Raw genomic sequence first — 19,749 nt, 5'->3', positions numbered from 1 at the left:
AGGTTTAGGTAAAGAGGATGTCAAATTGATACAAATTCTTTTATTAGTGGCAAAGAAAATGATAACCAAGTCATGGCTCAAAGTCCAACCCCCTACACTTGAGCAACGGCAGGAGGGTTTGAAATATTTATACAGAATGGAGAAAACCACAGCTCAGCTTCATTACCTCTGCCAGGAGGTAATGTGATCGCTTTGCTTTGTGTGTTTGCATGTTTGTTTGTTTGTTTGCGTAGTTGTTTGTTTGTTTGTTAGCAAGATAACTCAAAAAGTTATGGACGGATTTTCATGAAATTTTCAGGAAATGTTGATACTGGCACAAGAAAGAAATGGGTAAATTTTGGTGGTGATTTGGGGTGGGGGGCAGATCTGTCTTGGTGGTCTGCACTCTCCAAGTGCTTTTCTTGTTTGAAATGTGATCAGTTTACTGATATTTGGGCCCTGTCAATCAACCATTTCAGTTGGAAAAAATAATATTTTATGTCTGTGAAATATTGTTAAACTGTGGTATTAAATTGTAAGTCTCACTGTTTTGTTTTGTTTTGTTTTGTTTTGTTTTGTTTTGTTTTGTTTTGTTTTGTTTTGTTTTTTTGGGGGATGTGTAGATTGAAATTTAAGGGTTTCCACTGTCTTCTACTGTACTGGATGAGCACCAGTGTTCAGATGGGTTCGGAAGATGGAAAATAGGAGGCACTTTTCTTTAAATAAAATATGTTAAAAATAATAATAATAAAGTTGTCCTGTTTTGAATGGACCTGTTAATCTGTCCAGATTAATCTGGTCCTGGTCTGGTCCTGGTCTTGGTCTGGTCTGGTCCTGGTCCTGTTGTCGTCTGTCTACTGTTAATAAAGTTTTCCTGTTTTGAACGGACCTGTTAATCTGTCCAGATTAATCTGGTCTGGTCCTGGTCTTAGTCTGGTCCTGGTCCTGTTGTCGTCTGTCTACTGTTAAAAAACTTGTCCTGTTTTGATTGGACCTGCTAATCTGTCCAGATTAATCTGGTCTGGTCCTGGTCCTGGTCTGGTCCTGGTATGGTCCTGGTCTTGGTCTGGTCCTGTCGTCGTCTATCTGCTGTTAAAAAAAACTTGTCCTGTTTTGAATGGACCTGTTAATCTGTCCAGATTAATCTGGTCCTGGTCAGATCCTATTCTTGTTCTGGTCCTGGTCTTGGTCCTGTTGTCGTCTGTCTACTGTTAATAAAGTTGTCCTGTTTTGAACGGACCTGTTAATCTGTCCAGATTAGTGCAGATTAGTGTGTGTGTATTAATCCGTGTTCTGCAGCGTTTCAGTCTTCAGTCGACATGTGGAACCAGAAGAACAGGAACAACGGTATCATTTTCTCAGGTTTGTCCTCACACTCACTCAGTTCCGTTGGTTTCAGGTCTCAGAGACCAGGATCTAGACCGGAATCAGGCCCAGGACCCATGTGAGCCTGATCTGAGTCAATGTCCTGCTGGTTTGAGACACAACGGATGTTTAAAACCATCAAAGTCGGACTGGACCTTCAGTCTGACACAAAATGGACTCACATCAGCTCACTGGTCAGCTCACTGGTCAGTTCACTGGTCAGTTAATTGATCAACTCACTGGTCAGTTTATTGGTCAGCTCACTGGTCAGTTTACAGGCCAGTTCACTGGTCAGTTTACTGGTCAGTGATTGTGCTGTTCGCTTGCTGTCCGCCATCTTTGATCAGGGTAAAACGCCAACTTCAGGGTTACCATAACAACACACAGACCAAAGTTAGAGCAAAGTCTGAACATTAAGAGAATGTCAGCAGAGATGTTTTTGTTTGTTTATTTACCATTGATGTTTAAGTATTTTAATTGTTGTTTGTTTGTTTGTCCTCAATGTTTGTTTGCAATGTTTGTTTATATGTTTGATTATTTCATTATTTGTTTACTTGTTTGCTTGCTTGTTCTTGTTGTTTGTTCTCAGTGCTGCTGGTCCTGTCAGGGGCGTCGGCCTTTGTGGAGGAGCTCGATGATTCGTGAGTCCGAATGTGATGTGACATCCATTCATCCATCCATCCATCCATCCATCCACCCTCACCCCTCCACCTCCTCTAGTTCCTCCAGGGGAATACAAGGTGTTCCCAGGTCCACAGATATAATAACTCCAGCATGTCCTGGGTCTGCCCCAGGGACTCCTCCTGGTTTGTCATGCCCTGAAACACCTCACCATGGAGGCATCCTGATCAGATGAACCACCTCAGCTGACTCTTCTGACTGTGGAGGAGCAGTGGTTCTACTCTGAGCCTCTCCCAGATGGCTGAACTCCTCACCCTATCTCTAAGGGAGAGCCCACACACCGTGCGGAGAAAATTCGTTTCCACCTCTTGTATCCGCGATCATGTTCTTTCAGTCACTACCCACAGCTGATGACCATAGGTGAGGGTAGGAGCATATGCCGCGTTTCCGCTATTTGGAACCGACTCGACTTGACTCGGCTCAACTCTGGTACCAGGTCCTATTCCTGGAGACCGTTTCCATTACAGGATACTACCGACTTTGAGTACCTGAACGTCATAGCGATGCAGCACGTTACTTCTGTGTCATCTACTCAGAGTTGCTGATTAACTCGCTCGTTGCATGTTGTCTCATCAAGCTCATGCTGAATTTTTATGTCTGAACCTCCTCGACAAACTATGGTGTAGTTTTGCAGGCTGTCATCATGTGGGTTAACCTACTGCTATATTTACTGTCAACTTCCACATCTGTTTTTTGTAAAACAGCGGGTCACAGAGACAACTGTCTGACCAACCAGTGGTCTGTGGAATGACCTTTTCCACATTATTTACAGTTTCTAAGTGTTACCAATGGTTCAAAAGCACTAGAAACGTGTGTATGCCAGACATGGAGTTGGCGCGGAGGACTGTACATTTTATGGTCATTTCACTCTTTATACATCTGAACGTGAGTGTGGAAAAGGGCGTACGCCACGTTTTTAGGCATACACACCCTTTATACATGAGGCCCCTGGTACAGTGTTCCTGAACCGGGTTTTTGCATCGCTCTTGGTCCGACCCATCACCTAGGACCAGTTTGCCTTGGGAGGCCCTACCAGGGACTAATGCCCCTGACAACATAGCTCTCAGGATTATTCAGGCACCCAAACCCCTCCACCACGGTAAGGTGGCGATTCAAGGAAGGGTTTGTATATTCAGTGTATATTCAATATATTTGAACATCACACATTTAAGATAAGATAAGATAAGATAAGATAAGATAAGATGAGTTAAGATGAGATAAGATGAGATGAGATGAGATGAGATAAGATAAGATACACTTTGTTGATCCCCCAAGGGGGAAATTCAAGTGTGTACAGCAGCACAAGACAGTCTGAATCAATACAATAGAAAAATAAAGAGATGAAAAATATAAACAAGTTTGTTAAAGTTACTAAAGTGACAAAAAAAATAGCAATAGTAATAATAATAAAGTAGGAAGAATGCAGTAGGTGACTTTTTACAAGTGTGCAAGTGAGTGACATTGGCAGATGTAAACGACTGCTTAGAGCAGGATGTAGTTCAAGTCCAGCTGCTGTTGTTCAGTCTGATGACGGATGGAACAAAGGAGCTCCACCAGTTGGGCTCAGCCGCTTTACCCATAAGGCCTGGGCTTGAGACCGGACCGGAGTAGTCCCCAGTCCAGGGAACACAGCAGTCACCCATTCCCATACACAGGCCCACCAAGAACAAACCTTTAGTTACAATTCTAAGACACAATATAGAATTAAAATTGCAAGGTGGGGGGAGTACCCCTCAAAGAATTCAGTTTTAAGATATAAGGTGGTGTAAACTTCAGTCCAGTATAAAAACTTAAAAAGCAGCATGTAACAATAAAAGGATCAATAAATATGGGTTACGGTTAAGGTTAGGAACAGGGTTACAGTTAGGGCGTTTTCACACAGAGTACTCCAGTTTGTACCATACTTGGATACATTCACACCTTTTCCCGCAGATGTTGCGTTCACAAGTGCCTACCGCGGCCTTTGCCCAAATACGAGTGGGTGTTACAGGGCCAAAACAGTAGGTGTCGGTGTAGAAGGAATTCTGTCGCTATCCAACAAACGTGGAAGTCAGAAGAAGACAAACCCTTACGTCATCAACTGAGCGACTATTCTGTTCATGGGCAATACTTTTCCATCTGTTATCCTGTTTGAGGCAAAGTGAAGAAGAGCGACCTACATTGTCCCTGATATATCCTCCAGTGGCTCGGTCCATAAGGTGAGCCTGTGCCACGTGGATCCAAGGCTTTTTCAGGAGACAGCAGGAGTGCTGTCTACGGTCTTGTGGTGATTAACTTACTTCCGTTGTTGGAGTGGTGATTAGATCACCTCCGGTCTCGGGCATGGGTCGCATTTACATGGACAAAACTAAGCAGACTTTGGGGTCCAGCGTACTTGGATACGGACTCGAGTACGCTGTGTGAAAACACCCTTAGAGTTATGGGGTTAGGGTTAGGGAAGTTGAACCAGGTTCAGAGGTCACATGTGAGGTTGCATTCAATGAGTGACTTGTAAATGAGGGTTCAAATAAATATCTTTGCTGATGTTCAAAGTTTTCTGAGCAGGTGGACATGTTGTTGTCTGTGTGTTGTCCAAAGGACAGACAGGTGTCAGTCTGTCCCCAGATATTTAAAACTCTGCCCCTGGTCCACTACAGACCATGGATCTGCAGGATACCCTAACCCTTACTCTTACCCTTACCCTAGCCCTACATGTCTGGGTCTTTCCCTGACCATCCTCAGCTCTTAAAGGTTTTTTAAATGTTTCATCATTGATTGTTTTCCTGATTTTGTTGATGATACACATACATGTATGATACTAATTCCTGTGTTTCATGTGTTTTTGTCTGTTTTTTGTGTTTAATAGCTTCATGCAGACAAGAGGAGCCGACGACATCTGGCTCATCGAAGTACGATGTCCACTTTTTATTGATTGGTTTTATTTGATTGACAGATGAATGTGTTTCACTGTCGAAGGTTTGACTTCATTAAACATATAGCAGAGTGAAGTTGGTTCTGTTCTCAAAACCAGTTCCAAGAACCATAAATGGAGCTGGTTTCAAGAATGGAACCAACTTCACTCTGCCTAAACATGTGGTATTTGTGCAGAACATGTGAAACTGAACCAGTTGTTCTTTGTCATTTTTCTGCATCGTGAAACAACTAATGAGTTCTGTTTTGGAGGAATTTGTTGTGTCATCATGTACAAATGTCCAGAATCTTTCATTCATGTGTCAAAACTATGTTGAATTGATCAAATCTGCCTTGGTGGGTTCTGGGTAGGGCTTGATAGGGTTCGGGTTGGGGTTCGAGTTAGGACCCATATATCAACAGTGTTCAATTCCAACTCGATGATCTGATGAACTGTGAAGGGAATCACTGACAGTGAAAAATCCAACTTTCACAAGATGATTGGTTCATTATTTACCCTAACCCTCTAAGCCAAATCACCTTATTGAAAAAAATTCAACTGAATTTATAATTTAGGTGAATGTCCATGAAGACAACATCGTAAATGTTTGGACAGTTCCGACACTTTTCCACTGTTTTATCAAAATCTTTATATGTCATTGATTCCAATAGAAGGTATTGATCATTTATTAGTGTTGACTAATGACTGATCAGTATTAATTAACCATAAGTCTGTCCTGGTTCCTCTGTCTGCAGTTCTACGCCCCCTGGTGTTCCTTCTGTAAACAGCTGGACCCCGTTTGGCATCAGATTGGCTCTGAGCTGCGGAGCCTCGGTTCTCCGGTGAATGTTGGCAAAGCAGATGCAACCTCCAGCACAGGTCAGCTGACCTCGACTCAGACCACCGGCCACATGGGACCAGGGTCTCATAAACCTTTACAACCCAACACCCACAGGAACCTGTCAATGTCACCCCAAACAAGGAGTTCACCATGAAGACCCTGACCCTGACCTTAACCCTAACCTTAACACTAACCTTAACCCTAACCCTGACTAACCCTAACCCTGACCTTATCCCTAACCCTGACCCTGACCTTAACCCTGACCTTAACCCTAACCCTGACTAACCCTAACCCTGACCTTATCCCTAACCCTGACACCGACTAAGGGTACGTTTACACGGCAACACTCCGCAAAGATTTCTCCTTTGCGTTATAAAATCATTCCGCGTTAAGACAAAGCCGCTATGATAACGATCTGCGTTAACATGAGTCCGCGAGAACGGCTGAATACGCTGTAGTGGCCATGCCAGACCAGTAGCTGGCGATGTAGAGCTGTAGTGAAACAGTGGCGGCAAAACACGCGCCTGCGCACAAACAATTTCCGGTTTAGACAGCCTTTAAATGAGGAGAAGAAGAAGAAGAAGACGAGACGGACAACACTATTTACAAACAACAATGGCGAGTGGTCGTACAAAGACGCAGGACTTCTTTGTCTGGACAGACGAGCTGAGCACAGTTAGCAGCACGTATGTTGTTCTGAAACCGGCCATTGTTGTTATGGTTGTTCCTTCTTTTTCTGCAGCTTTATTGTGTCATAGAGGCTGGCAAACCAGCTTGGAGGCGCATTACCGCCACCAACTGGCCTGGAGTGGGTTAACTGGCGGTTCTTGGCTGCGCGTGCATGCGGTGACGTCATATTTTACCCCGGAATGCTCCAATTCGCGTTAACACGGAGCTGAAATGCGGAGCGTATCGATAACATTCCACCCTGGACCCTGGTATCAAAAGTTTCTGGATTCAGGCACTCTAGGCACCGTTTCCATGTTAACAGAAGGCTAATCCGCGATGAAATCTTCCCGGAGTCGACTGAATCCTACGCCGTGTAAACGGCCCCTAACCCTAACCCTGACCTTAACCTTAACCCTGAGTCAGTGTGGAGGTATCTTTTTTTTTTTTTTCTTTGAGGAGGGGTGTCTGTGAGGAGGGGGGGTTGGTTCATTTTCTGTTGCTGGTATGACGTGTGCTGCTTTTGATTGGATTATTTTATATTATACTTGAATTATTTGTTGGTTTGTTTCAGGTTTGGCCAAAGAATTCCGGGTCAGAGGTTACCCTGCCATTTTCATGTGAGTATGATGTCATCAGACCCAGTGGGTTGAACCACCACTGCATCAGTCAAAAAACAGGCCAATCACACATCAACCCTGTTCTGTCATCGTTTACAAACATGATGTTGGTCAATTTTAAAGACACTTCAGGTTGAGTTCAACATCCACAGGGTCCTAGTGATACTCGGACCTTGACCGGTGACGTTGTCGGCTAAACAGTCCTCTGAGGAAATCCCAAACCAGAGGGACACGAGTCCCCAAAAGAAGGACGATGTTGGTGGACATTGATCCATGGCTGAAATCACTGGAATGGACAAAACCTGCACAGATTCACCTGAAGACGCTGACCCTAACCCTGTTCTAATCCCTTACCCTAACCCTGTTCTTGTCTCTAACCCTTTTCTTGTCCCTAACCCTAACCCTGTTCTTGTCCCTAACCCTAATCCTGTTCTTGTCCCTAACCCTAATCCTGTTCTTGTCCCTAACCCTAACCCTGTTCTTGTCCCTAACCCTAATCCTGTTCTTGTCCCTAACCCTAATCCTGTTCTTGTCCCTAACCCTAATCCTGTTCTTGTCCCTAACCCTGTTCTTGTCCCTAACCCTTTTCTTGTCCCTAACCCTAACCCTGTTCTTGTCCCTAACCCTAATCCTGTTCTTGTCCCTAACCCTGTTCTTGTCCCTAACCCTAACACTGTTCTTGTCCCTAACCCTGTTCCTGTCCCTAACCCTGTTCTTGTCCCTAACCCTTTTCTTGTCCCTAACCCTAACCCTGTTCTTGTCCCTAACCCTAATCCTGTTCTTGTCCCTAACCCTGTTCTTGTCCCTAACCCTAACACTGTTCCTGTCCCTAACCCTGTTCCTGTCCCTAACCCTAACCCTGTTCTTGTCCCTAACCCTGTTCCTGTCCCTAACCCTGTTCTTGTCCCTAACCCTAACCCTGTTCCTGTCCCTAACCCTGTTCTTGTCCCTAACCCTAATCCTGTTCTTGTCCCTAACCCTGTTCTTGTCCCTAACCCTAACCTTGTTCTTGTCCCTATCCCTAACCCTGTTCCTGTCCCTAACCTTAACCCTGTTCTTGTCCCTAACCCGAACCCTGTTCTTGTCCCTAACCCTGTTCCTGTCCCTAACCCTAACCCTGTAGTTGTCCCTAACCCTAACCCTGTTCTTGTCCCTAACCCTAATCCTGTTCCTGTCCCTAACCCTAACTCTGTTCTTGTCCCTAACCCTGTTTCTGTCCCTAACCCTAACCCTGTTTCTGTCCCTAACCCAAACTCCCTAAGTCCAATTGTTTGGAGGATGACATCTTCATACTGTGGACGTCAGGACAATGTCACTCAGACCACATTTTTATTTTCTCTGATCCTTAAACAGTTGTTATTTCAGTTAAATAGAAAAACATGATGTGTGTAAATGATGGAATATTCGGGGTTTGATTGGTCCACTGGTGATGAGTTCCCGTGGTGGTCCACTAGAAGGTCCATCAGCCAATCATCTGCAGTGTGACATTGCACCTCTTCAGCCAATCAGCTGCTGTTTGTGTTTCAGGTTGAAGAAGGACCTCAGGTATAATTATGTTGGACCGAGGACTAAAGACGGGATCATGGATTTCACAAACCGTGTCAGTGGGTGAGTCCATTTTGTGTTGAAAATTAATGATGAATGGCTTTGAAATAGTTCATGTCACTATTTCATTCAATGTATTAATAAATATGTATTTTTACGCAGGGTCAACCGTTTTTCCCCTTGTCTTTATTAATTCAGTTCAAACTTAAATATGTTCAACTGTCATATTTTCCTCTAAATTAAATGTTCTTTTAACCCATTGGTTCTCAGTCTTTTTCTGTGGCCCCACCCTTTGGAGGACTTTAAACCCCCCCCCCCCCCCCAACCCCAACAACACTGTGATAGTCATGCAATTATAACTTTAATTGAAAGAAACATCAATATTGTAACAATACTTTTTGCTTTTCCTTGAATAATTTTTTGTTAAAATTAAAAATAACTTACATTTTTCTTTGAATAATACAAATAAACTCAACCAGACAGCTCCTTTTTTAGTCCAACAAACACATGTTGGTTCCACAGATGAACGTGTGACCAATATCAATGGGTCAATGAGCCCGTTTCCATTGGAGATCTGAAAACATTAAAGTCCAAACTGTCCAAACTGGTCCAAAACACCAGCATGTGTGTCCGTGTGTCTTTTCTGGTCCAGTCCTTGTCCATCGTCCAAACCTAAACTCTTTGTCTAGTCTAGTGACAGATCACCATGCCAGTAGATTGGTTTGGTGTCCGTCCATAAAATGAGTCCAGGATGGTCCAACCATCAAATATTAGTTCCACCTCATACATGTTCTAACCTGAAGATCAAAAAAACACCCAGGACTGATCCTATGACCCCCCTGGGAAGACTTCATGCCCCCCCTAGGGGACCCGCCCCACATTTTAACCCTCACTGGTTTAAATGATTGTTGGTTAATATTCAGCCGCGATCATGTGTTTGTTTTCACTTCTTCGTAGTTCCATTAGTTCTGTTCAGGTGTTCCACTGGAGTCTGTCTGTTTCATTTAGTGTTTATTCTGAAATGATCTCTGTTTTGTTTTTGTTGATTTTTATTTGTGTGCATTTCATGTTGTGTTGTTTAAAGTCACATATTTTACTCCTCGGTGTTTTGTTTGTGTTTATTTGCATTTGTTGTGTGTTTCAGTCCATCCGTCCGATCCCTGTCCTCCCTGCAGCTCTTCCAACACGCCCTCAGTCGTCATGACACCCTGTTTGTTTACATAGGAGCTACGTCACTGCTGAAGGTACACACATACACACACACGAACACATGAATGCATGAACACACAACTGACACGTGACCTTTGACCTCTGCAGGGAAACTACACAGCTGCAGCCGAGGAGCTGATCGTTCACACCTACTTCTTCTCTGCAACTAGAGATGTCCTACCAAAGGTTACAGCCCTGGGATTAGAGCCCAGTAGATCCCAAAAGATCCTGGTAGATCTCAGTAGATCCTCGTAGATCTCAGTGATCTCAGTAGATCCGAGTAGTTGTAAAGCACTGTGAATTGCCCTGTGTATGAGTTGTGCTATACAAATAAATCTGTCTTGTCTTGCCTAGATCTCAGTGAATCTTAGTAGATCTTAGTAGATCTCAGTGGATCTTAGTAGATCCTAGTAGATCTCAGTAGATCCTAGTACATATCAGTGAATCTTAGTAGATCCCAGTAGATCCCAGAAGATCTAAGTGAATCTTAGTAGATCTCAGTAGATCCTAGTAGATCTCCGTGAATCTTAGTAGAGCCTAGTACATCTCAGTGAATCTTAGTAGATCCTTGTAGATCTCAGTAGATCTAAGTGAATCTTAGTAGGTCTCAGTGGATCCTAGTAGATCTCAGTAGATCCTAGTAGATCTCAGTAAATGACAGCAGATTTCTCTTTTTCAGATCATCTCAGTTCCTTCTCTTCCAGCAGTTGTTGTCTTTAAAGATGGAACCTACTTCACCTACAGTGGTGAGACTGACCTTTGACCTTTGACTCCATGTGGACATGTCAGTGCTAGTGTATAATACCATCAACAGCCACTAAATGATGCTCCCACACATATACAGTCAACTTGTTGTTCCAGAGGTTGTTGTGGTCTGGTCTGTTTTAATTGGATCCTTTGCAGCAGTTACATTCTATTCTATTCTATTCTATTCTATTCTATTCTACATTAATGAGGCTGTAGATCATTTGAGACTCACTAAAAACCAGGTGTTTCACCCAGGGGCAGGGTTAGGGTTAGGTCACTCAGGGGGCGGGGCTCTACGTCCTGCGTCACACATATGGTGTACATGCTGTGCTATCTCGCAGGCTGTCCCAGTGGTGGGGTTCCATCTGTGATGGCCCAGTGATAAGGTTCCATCTGTGATGGCCTAGCGGTGGGGTTCCATCTGTGATGGCCTAGCGGTGGGGTTCCATCTATGATGGCCCAGCGGTGTGGTTCCATCTGTGATGGCCTTGCGGTGGGGTTCCATCTATGATGGCCCACTGATAAGGTTCCATCTGTGATGGCCTAGTGGTGTAGTCCCGCCTTCATATTTGGTTTCAAGCCCCACAATTCCAGATGAATTTCTCATGGAGAAAGATGATTGGGTGGCCATGCTCGTAGAAATGCATAAGGTTGGTTGATAAAGCTATTGATTGTGAGGAGTTTTTTGAAGACCTCTGTGTTTGGTTCCTTTTATGTACATTATTTCAAAAAAACATTAAAAAGTAAAGTTAATTGCTTACAGAGGTATGCCAAGTAAAATTGTTTCTAAATTATATAAAAGGCTGCAGAAACTAAATGGAAACAACACATTGTACATTAAATCCAAATGGGAGGAGGAGCTGGTATTGTCTTACCAGGGTTTCAATGTGCAACACAACAAACATCTACTGGTTCTAAAAGATGGAGGGAGTTTGGGTGGAAAAGCCTGATTAGATTCTGTAGGACACCACATATCACTTCTAAAGTAAAGGGATATCAACAGTACTGTTGGAGACAGTGTGGACAAGTGCTAATCACTCTCATATTTCCTGGACATGTAGAAAACTGAGGTGTTTTTGGGGAAAGGCTTTTTGAAATGATTGAGGACATTCTGACTTTCACCAGTCCTAAGGACCCCACGTTCTTTTTGCTGGGACTGTTACCTGGAGATGTTATGGAGAAAGAAGACAAATACCTCTGTAAAATTCTTATAATTGCGTCCAAAAAAGCCAATACAAGGAACTGGTTCTAAACTGATGCACTCTCTGAGGATCAGTGGTTAAAACAGTGGAAATCTACTCTATGGAAACACTGATGTATGACCTAAGACTCAAGGAACGAATGTTCATAAAGACTGGACATCATCAAACCAATGCAGAATTACTACTGTCTGTCATGCAAAGGTTTTGTGCTCAACCAGTGACCTCTAGTTTCTGTTTCTGTGTTGTCCGTTGATAAAACAAATAAAAATAAAGTAAATAAATAATTTTATATATATATATATATATATATATATATATATATATATATATATATATATATATACACACACACACACACACACACACATATATATATATACACATATATGAGTTAATTAGGGCTTCAAATGAACATTACTGTTCTGATCTGTAGGGAGACAAGATGAGGACCAGGGCTGTCTTCTGTGACGCAGTTTCCAAATACAAATAATTGTAGAGGTCATCACATGACAGGACCACAGTTCTCAGTTGTGGCATGAAATGGGTAGATCGACAAGTGCAAGCTACATGGTCCACAAGCGCAGGCACGGCGCTTCCAAGAATGTGCGTGACGACGTTCCAGTAAACCACGCCTACTCCTGGCTTTTAGTGAGTCCCTTGATCTTTTATCTATCAGTAAGCTAATGCTTAGCAGACCTCCACTGAGGAGCTGACACCATGGCACCGCCCACCCTATATGAACAGTCTGTAGAACTGGTCCACAGGTGGGTTCCACCTGAGTTCCACCACATGTGGGATGATTGCAGCCTGGTTTTAAGGGTTCACAAGGTTCACATGTGAGTTGACGTTTGTCCACACGAACACAAACGCTGCCGCAGTGGTTGACCTGATGGAGGTTTGACCACAGGTCAACCCTAAAGACAACAAACACCAACCAAAGGAAACAGCTTCTGATTTGCCTGAACTTTGTCTCGTCCTGTGGTTGTGGTGGTTTAGAGGAACATGACGGTGAGCTGAGGTCGTGGATCAACAGAGAACGATTCTCCAACTTCGCTAAGATCGACAGCTTCACCCTGTATGCCATGGGTGAGACAGGTGAGAACCCCAATGATCTCATCACAACAGCAGCTGATTGGCTCATGGACACAGAAGGTGCACAAGTAAACTGGTGGTGATTGGTTGTTGTGTGTGATGTCATCCAGGTAAACTGGTGGTGTTAGTGCTGGTGGAGGCGGAGCATCAGAGTGAACAGAGTCTGAGGTACGACTGAACACACCTGCTGAGTAGGTCAGCAGTGACCACACATTCTGATGGGTTTCCTGTCACCTGTTCAGGTACAAACGTCTGGTGGAGAATGTCGCCGCAGGGAATTCAGACAAGTACAAGAGGTCAGAGGTCACAGCTGTGTACTGATGATCACCTGACACACAATAACCCTAACAGTCATGACCGTGTGCTTACAGGAGTTTCTACTTTGGTTTCATGGACGAACCTGATTATATACGTGGACTCACCATGAGGTTTGACATCAATAACCCTAACCCTATCCCTAAACCCTAACCCTAACCCTAAACCCAACCCAACCCAATCCCTAACCCTAATCCTATCCCTATCCCTAACCCCTAATCCCTAACCCTAACCTTTAACCCTAACCCTTAACCCCTAACCCTAATGGGATTGAATGCTTAAAATGTCATAAATGGTATATTGGCCAGACTGGCCAGACACATAGACATATAGACATAGACATATACCTACAGACATACATATAGACATAGACATATAGACATAGATATAGACATATAAATACTGACAGACATATAGACATAGATATAGACATAGACATATAGATATAGACATAGAAACACAGACATATAGACATAGACACATAGACATATAGACATAGACACATAGACGTATAGACATAGACATAGACACATAGACACATAGACATAGACACATAGGCATATAGACATATAGACATAGACATATAGACATAGATATAGACATAGACATATAGATATGGACAGACATATGGACATATAGACAGACGTATAGACATAGACCTATAGACACAGATATAGACATAGATATATAGACATAGACATACAGATATAGACGTAGACATACAGACATATAGGCAGACATATAGACATAGACCTACAGACACAGATATAGACATAGACATAGACATAGACATATTGAGATAGACACATAGACAGACATATAGACATACACTATATTGCCAAAAGTATTGGCTCACCCGTCCAAATAATCAGAATCAGGTGTTCCAATCACTTCCATGGCCACAGGTGTATAAAATCAAGCACCTAGGCATGCAGACTGCTTTTACAAACATTTGTGACAGAATGGGTCGCTCTCAGGAGCTCAGTGAATTCCAGCGTGGAACTGTGATAGGATGCCACCTGTGCAAAAAATCCAGTCGTGAAATTTCCTCGCTCCTAAATATTCCGCAGTCAGCTGTCAGCTGTATTATAAGAAAGTGGAAGTGTTTGGGAACGACAGCAACTCAGCCACGAAGTGGTAGGCCACGTAAACTGACGGAGCGGGGTCAGTGGATGCTGAGGCGCATAGTGCGAAGAGGTCGGCAACTTTCTGCAGAGTCAATCACTACAGACCTCCAAACTTCATGTGTCCTTCAGATTAGCTCCAGAACAGTGCGCAGAGAGCTTCATGGAATGGATTTCTGTGGCCGAGCAAGCTGCATCCAAGCCCATACATCACCAAGTGCAATGCAAAGCGCTGGATGCAGTGGTGTAAAGCACGCCGCCACTGGACTCTAGAGCAGTGGAGACGCCTTCTCTGGAGTGATGAATCGCGCTTCTCCATCTGGCAATCTGATGGACGGGTCTGGGTTTGGTGGTCGCCAGGAGAATGATACTTGACGGACCTCATTGTGTCAAGTGTAAAGTTTGGTGGAGGGGGGATTATGGTGTGGGGTTGTTTTTCAGGAGCTGGGCTTGGCCCCTTAGTTCCAGTGAAAGGAACTGGGAATGCTTCAGCATACCAAGACATTTTGGACAATTCCATGCTCCCAACTTTGTGGGAACAGTTTGGAGCTGGCCCCTTCCTCTTCCAACATGACTGTGCACCAGTGCACAAAGCAAGGTCCATAAAGACATGGATGACAGAGTCTGGTGTGGATGAACTGGACTGGCCTGCACACAGTCCTGACCTCAACCCCATAGAACACCTTTGGGATGAATTAGAGCGCAGACTGAGAGCCAGACCTTCTGTCCAACATCAGTGTGTGACCTCACAAATGCGCTTCTGGATGAATGGTCAAAAATTCCCATGAACACACTCCTAAACCTTGTGGACAGCCTTCCCAGAAGAGTTGAAGCTGTTATAGCTGCAAAGGGTGGACCCACGTCATATTGAACCCCATAGACTAGGAATGGGATGTCACTTAAATTCATATGCGAGTCAAGGCAGGTGAGTGAATACTTTTGGCAATATAGTGTATACATAGACACATAGCATAGACACGTTAATCCCGCTGCGTTTGAATTGTGGAGGAACAGTTCCGAGTGGTCAGGAAGAGTTGAGTGATGGCAGATGGAGAGAAGGAAGGCAGGATTTGACCAGAGTGTGGGGGGGTGCGGTGGATCGAGGTTGACAGGTGGAGGTTTGGAGTTTTTGATGAGGGTGGCGATTACAGAGGTATCGGGGAGTTGAAAAGTGGAAAATGACTGGGAGTGTGAGTGGTTCAGGTGGAGAGGCAGGCAGTGACTTTGGACAGAGGTGCAGGTGGATGTTGAGGATTGTCTCATTGAAGAATTGAAGTAGAGACTGACAGATGCTTGATGAGTATAAGTTTGGGGGTGGGGGGGGGCAGGGAGTCGGGTGGCTGGATAGTTTAAATGAGCAGGGTGAACAGTGTTTTGGTTTCCTTCTGAAGAGATGATTAAAGCAGAACAGTAGTTTGATTTGGTTTTAGTAACTGAGTCCTCATGGTGCTGTATGTGTGTTCGGAGCATGTCCATGTGGAGAATGAGACCAGTTTTTTTGTGGAGTCGCTCAAGTTGTCAACCTTTAGCTTTCATTTGTCGGAGTTCAGGGGTGTACCGGGGGCAGTTGGAAAGAAGGAAACAGACTGTGTTTTCAGTGGGGCAACAGAATCAAGACTGTGGGTCAGACTATTATTGTATGATGCAGCAAGTTCATCAGGAGTTGAGGGGGAGTCCAGGAGTAGAATGTTGTCGATGTTGGAGGAGTGTGTAAACTGATGTCCTTAATATTTGGAAATGAGATAAGACGTGATGGCTTGAGAGCGGTGAGGCAGAGTGTGGTGTTGAAGGAGAGGAGGGCGTGGTCGGAGATGTGAACTTCATCTGCTGAACAGTTCAGGGGGGCGAGACCACAACAGCAGACTACATCCAGGGTATGTCCTTTCTTATGTATTGGAAAGTCAGATTCATTTAGCTGCAAAAAGTCATTGGTCCGTTGCCAGGTTTCAGTAAGACAGAGAAAGTGGAACTTACGGTCGGTGAGGAGGTCCTGAATCAGATGTCCTTTGCTCGTGAGGGAACAGATGTTGAGGAGACCGAAGATGACAGTGGTGTTGTTGCTTGGTGGCAGCGTTAGCTGACCTTGCTAGGCTGGCTACTACTCGGTGGTCGACAGCCCGGCTGCGAGAAGCGGACCAGAAGGACCTTACTGTGTTGGAGCTGCCGTATTGGAAACTCCTGCGGGACCCACCATGGATGTATCTTTTTCAGGGGGGAAGCGTGACGTACGGGTGGTGGCGCAACACTGGAGGTGAAGGTGTGAGCAGACGACGGCAGAGCCAGAGGAGCTCAGTCGCTGTGTACTGTCGGAGACCTGACACAGGACGGTGACATGTCCGCAGGAACAGCCAGGCAATTGTAGACCAGATATGGAACTCGCAGGCCCACATAGCAGCAGCAGCGACAAGTGGATTAGCGAAGCTGGGTGGAGTGATCCAGTAGGTAGGCTAGTGTTAGCCCTCTGACAACAAAGTGCAGGAAAAGCAACTGTCGCACTAGTGAGAAGAGATATGGTTACTTGGTTCCCACATACATACAACTACTCAGTACATTTCGGGCATAAAAACCATTTAAAACACTATAAAAAATGCCAGTGAGCAGCGGCAGCAAGTCACACCAGCATCCACTCAACCAGAACCACTTAACCCTAACTCTTACCCTTAACCCTGACCCTTAACCTGACTATTGACCCTTAACCCTAACCTTGACCCTTAACCCTACCCCTTACCCTTAACCCTGACCCTTAACCCTAACCTTGACCCTTAAGCCTGACCCTTAAGCCTTAACCCTAACTTTGACCCTTAACCCTGACTCTTAACCCTAACCTTGACCCTTAACCCTGACCCTTAAGCCTTAACCCTTACCTTGACCCTGACACTCAGGCCTGTGGCGGTTGATGGTATTTGTTTTGTTGTTTCAGTGATGTCATCGTCCCCTCCTTTATTGTGGTCAATCTGTCCAATGACGGCTACTTCCTTCCCTCGGTTGCTGTGGAGACAGAGCAGCAGTTGCTGGACTTCCTTAACCGGGTTCTGGACGGCAGCATACAGGTTAGTGTGGTCCAATGGCAGCAGGTTTAACTGGTCAGTAGACTCACCTTGGGGGAGGGTGGGGCGGTAGGACCAGGATATGAAAATACATGTGTTTTCTAATCCAGAACCACAACTAGCACCACTCCAGCTTCTGTTCTCTTATTGTCCTTATTCTCCGTCTTTTTGGAACCATCTTACAAATGATATTTGTTCTAACTGAACCAACACCACAGAAATCTACGTTATTGGACATTTTAGAACTCATTTTCAAAACTTTGGTTTATTATCAAACTTTTTACTTTATTTGGAAACTTTCATCTTCATGAACAGACATTTTTGAAAAAAATGTCATGTGTGAGTCCATCATTTATTTTAATTCTTTATTTGGCATTTGGAGACTTGTTTTCCCAAACATTCCAGATGCTCCCAACATTCCAGAAGTTTCAAACATTTCAGATGTTCCAGTGAGTGTTTAGGAGTATCTGTGATGGATTCACCAGATCCTGAATCACCTCCTCAACATCTCATTGAGGTCCGTGATCCGACCGTTCCATCTGTCCATTGATCACAGTCCTCAGGAGACCACTGTCTCCAGGAGAGGACAGTGCTCTGGAGGAGGGTTCCGATCCTGGACCTAGAAGCAGCTGTTTCTGCTCAGCAGTCTAGGGGACTTCTTCCAACCCCTTGACATGCACTTGGACTTGGAGTCATGTGACCATTTCTCGGGGTCATACAGGTGCAGGATCTGCAAGGGCTGATAGGTCCGTATATGACCAGAACCAGAACTGGGGCCAACTTTTTTGTCAGTTTCTGGATCTGGAGTTTCTGGGAACAACTAAAGAACCAAGAACCAAACAGTGCCTGGGACAGACCAGATCCAGGTGGAAAAGGGGTGTGGTCGGCTCAGTGGGAGGGGCCTACCTGCTCAGGTGACTCTGTTTCAATAACATGAACCTGTGTTTTCAGTGTCAGGGAGGAAACGGCATTACCCAGCGGGTCCAGCGAGTGGTTTATGAAACAAAGGCAGCTCTGTCGGTAAGTGGTCCCAGACAAGTCACCATCACTGTGGACTAGTTAGTAAGCATGGGTGTGTTTTTGTCTTTTATTTTTGTCTGTTTTAGTCTGGTTTTGTTCATGTCATGGTCTAAGTAAGTAAGTAAGTAATTAACTAAAGAAGTAAATTTTATTTATAGAGCACTTTTCACAGACAGTCACAAAGTGCTTTACAGTGCGAAGTACAAATAAACAGTACAAATAAAAATACAATTAAAAAATGGTCTGATTTGTAAATGTCAGGGTTAGGGTCAGGGTTAAGGTTAAGGTCAGTGTTGGGGTTAGGGTCGGGGTTATCCTTGTGTGACCTTTGACCTCTGCGTTGTGTCCAGACGGTGTTTGTCCAGGCGCCGCTCCTCGGCTGCCTCCTGATTGGCCTTCCGTCTGCGATCATGGCCTTCGTCTTCTACCTCTGCTTTAAGTCCCGCTCCTCTGACAGCTACGACGATGATGACGCAGATGCAGCATTAACAGTGTCTTCGCAGCGACGCAAAACGCGCGGTGACAAGAAGTCCGACTGACTGACATCACACCAATGAACCAATCAGAGATCTAGAGGCAGTTTCATGGTCATTGTTTTTCAATAAATGTGACAGAAACACTGACGGTTTTATTCTGGCTCATGTTGTTCTGTTTGTGCTCTGTTTTGTTTATTATGTTTATATTTAATTATTATGTCTATCTATAAACAACCACAATACTCATACATCTACAAAGTCCAACTACCTGTCTATACATAATACAGTTATGGACCTGTGGAGGCAGAAAAGAATCAATATGTAGAAAATATCCAACAATCATCAGCTAAAGGAGGACAGAATCACAGCTTCACCCTTACCCTGATTCTGGTCCTAACCCTAACCATGATCTTAACCCAGACCCTGACCCCAACCCTAACCCAAATCCTGGTCCTAACGCTAACCATGATCTTAACCCTGACCCTAACCCAAACCCTGGTCCTAACCCTCAGGCCTTTAGATTACACCTTGGCTGGGCCGACTAACGGTGTGCCCAAATTAAATGTCCCCAAATTAGTGTCCCCAAATTAAAAATAAAAAAAGGCCAGAGCAGAGTGTAAACGAAAGTATTGACTCACTCGCCCCTGCTTTTTTCCTCCCGTAAAACACATCGGTTATAATATACAAGGCTTGTTCATAACGACAGAGAAAACATTGACAACAACACATATGTACCGAACAGGAAAACAAGTATTCATGCTTCCCGCAGAAGTCATATTTTGTGATAACGTTAGCACAAACACAGAATCCAAATGCAGAACTCCGACAACAAAAGTTAGTTCCAAAAGGTTTATTGTTCACACACAGGTGAAAAAATATAATGAGTGACAGAATCTTGAGGATAATGGTTGGGGATTTTCTCCTCAGATT

General features: G+C 44.3%; 2 protein-coding genes across 2 annotated transcripts in view; one reads left to right on the top strand and one right to left on the bottom strand.

Moving 5' to 3' along the window:
• The window catches only part of LOC115437227 (inositol monophosphatase 1-like), a 194,014-nt gene that overhangs the window by 90,179 nt on the left and 84,086 nt on the right, over positions 1–19,749 (bottom strand). The window lies entirely within an intron of this gene.
• On the top strand, positions 1,220–18,966 carry LOC115437209 (protein disulfide-isomerase TMX3-like). The gene is made up of 16 exons (XM_030160418.1): positions 1,220–1,341; positions 1,934–1,985; positions 4,871–4,913; positions 5,671–5,794; positions 6,997–7,042; positions 8,570–8,650; positions 9,732–9,831; positions 9,905–9,982; positions 10,476–10,542; positions 12,742–12,840; positions 12,948–13,005; positions 13,080–13,133; positions 13,209–13,265; positions 17,197–17,326; positions 18,275–18,343; positions 18,694–18,966. The coding sequence occupies exons 1-16, from the start codon at positions 1,299–1,301 to the stop codon at positions 18,880–18,882; spliced, it is 1,290 nt and encodes a 429-aa protein (XP_030016278.1). The 5' UTR covers positions 1,220–1,298; the 3' UTR covers positions 18,883–18,966.

The sequence above is a fragment of the Sphaeramia orbicularis genome, chromosome 17 (assembly GCF_902148855.1).
Source record: "Sphaeramia orbicularis chromosome 17, fSphaOr1.1, whole genome shotgun sequence".
Lineage (NCBI taxonomy): Eukaryota > Metazoa > Chordata > Actinopteri > Kurtiformes > Apogonidae > Sphaeramia > Sphaeramia orbicularis.
The sequence above is the reverse complement of the archived record's forward strand: the minus strand, read 5'-3'. Positions and strand labels throughout refer to the sequence as shown.

Coding starts and splice junctions, on each gene's coding strand:
- LOC115437209 (XM_030160418.1), top strand. CDS start 1,299: ATGTGGAACCAGAAGAACAGGAACAACGGTATCATTTTCTCAG. Junction 1,986..4,870: donor GTGGAGGAGCTCGATGATTC/GTGAGTCCGAAT, acceptor TGTGTTTAATAG/CTTCATGCAGACAAGAGGAG. Junction 13,266..17,196: donor ATACGTGGACTCACCATGAG/GTTTGACATCAA, acceptor TTGTTGTTTCAG/TGATGTCATCGTCCCCTCCT.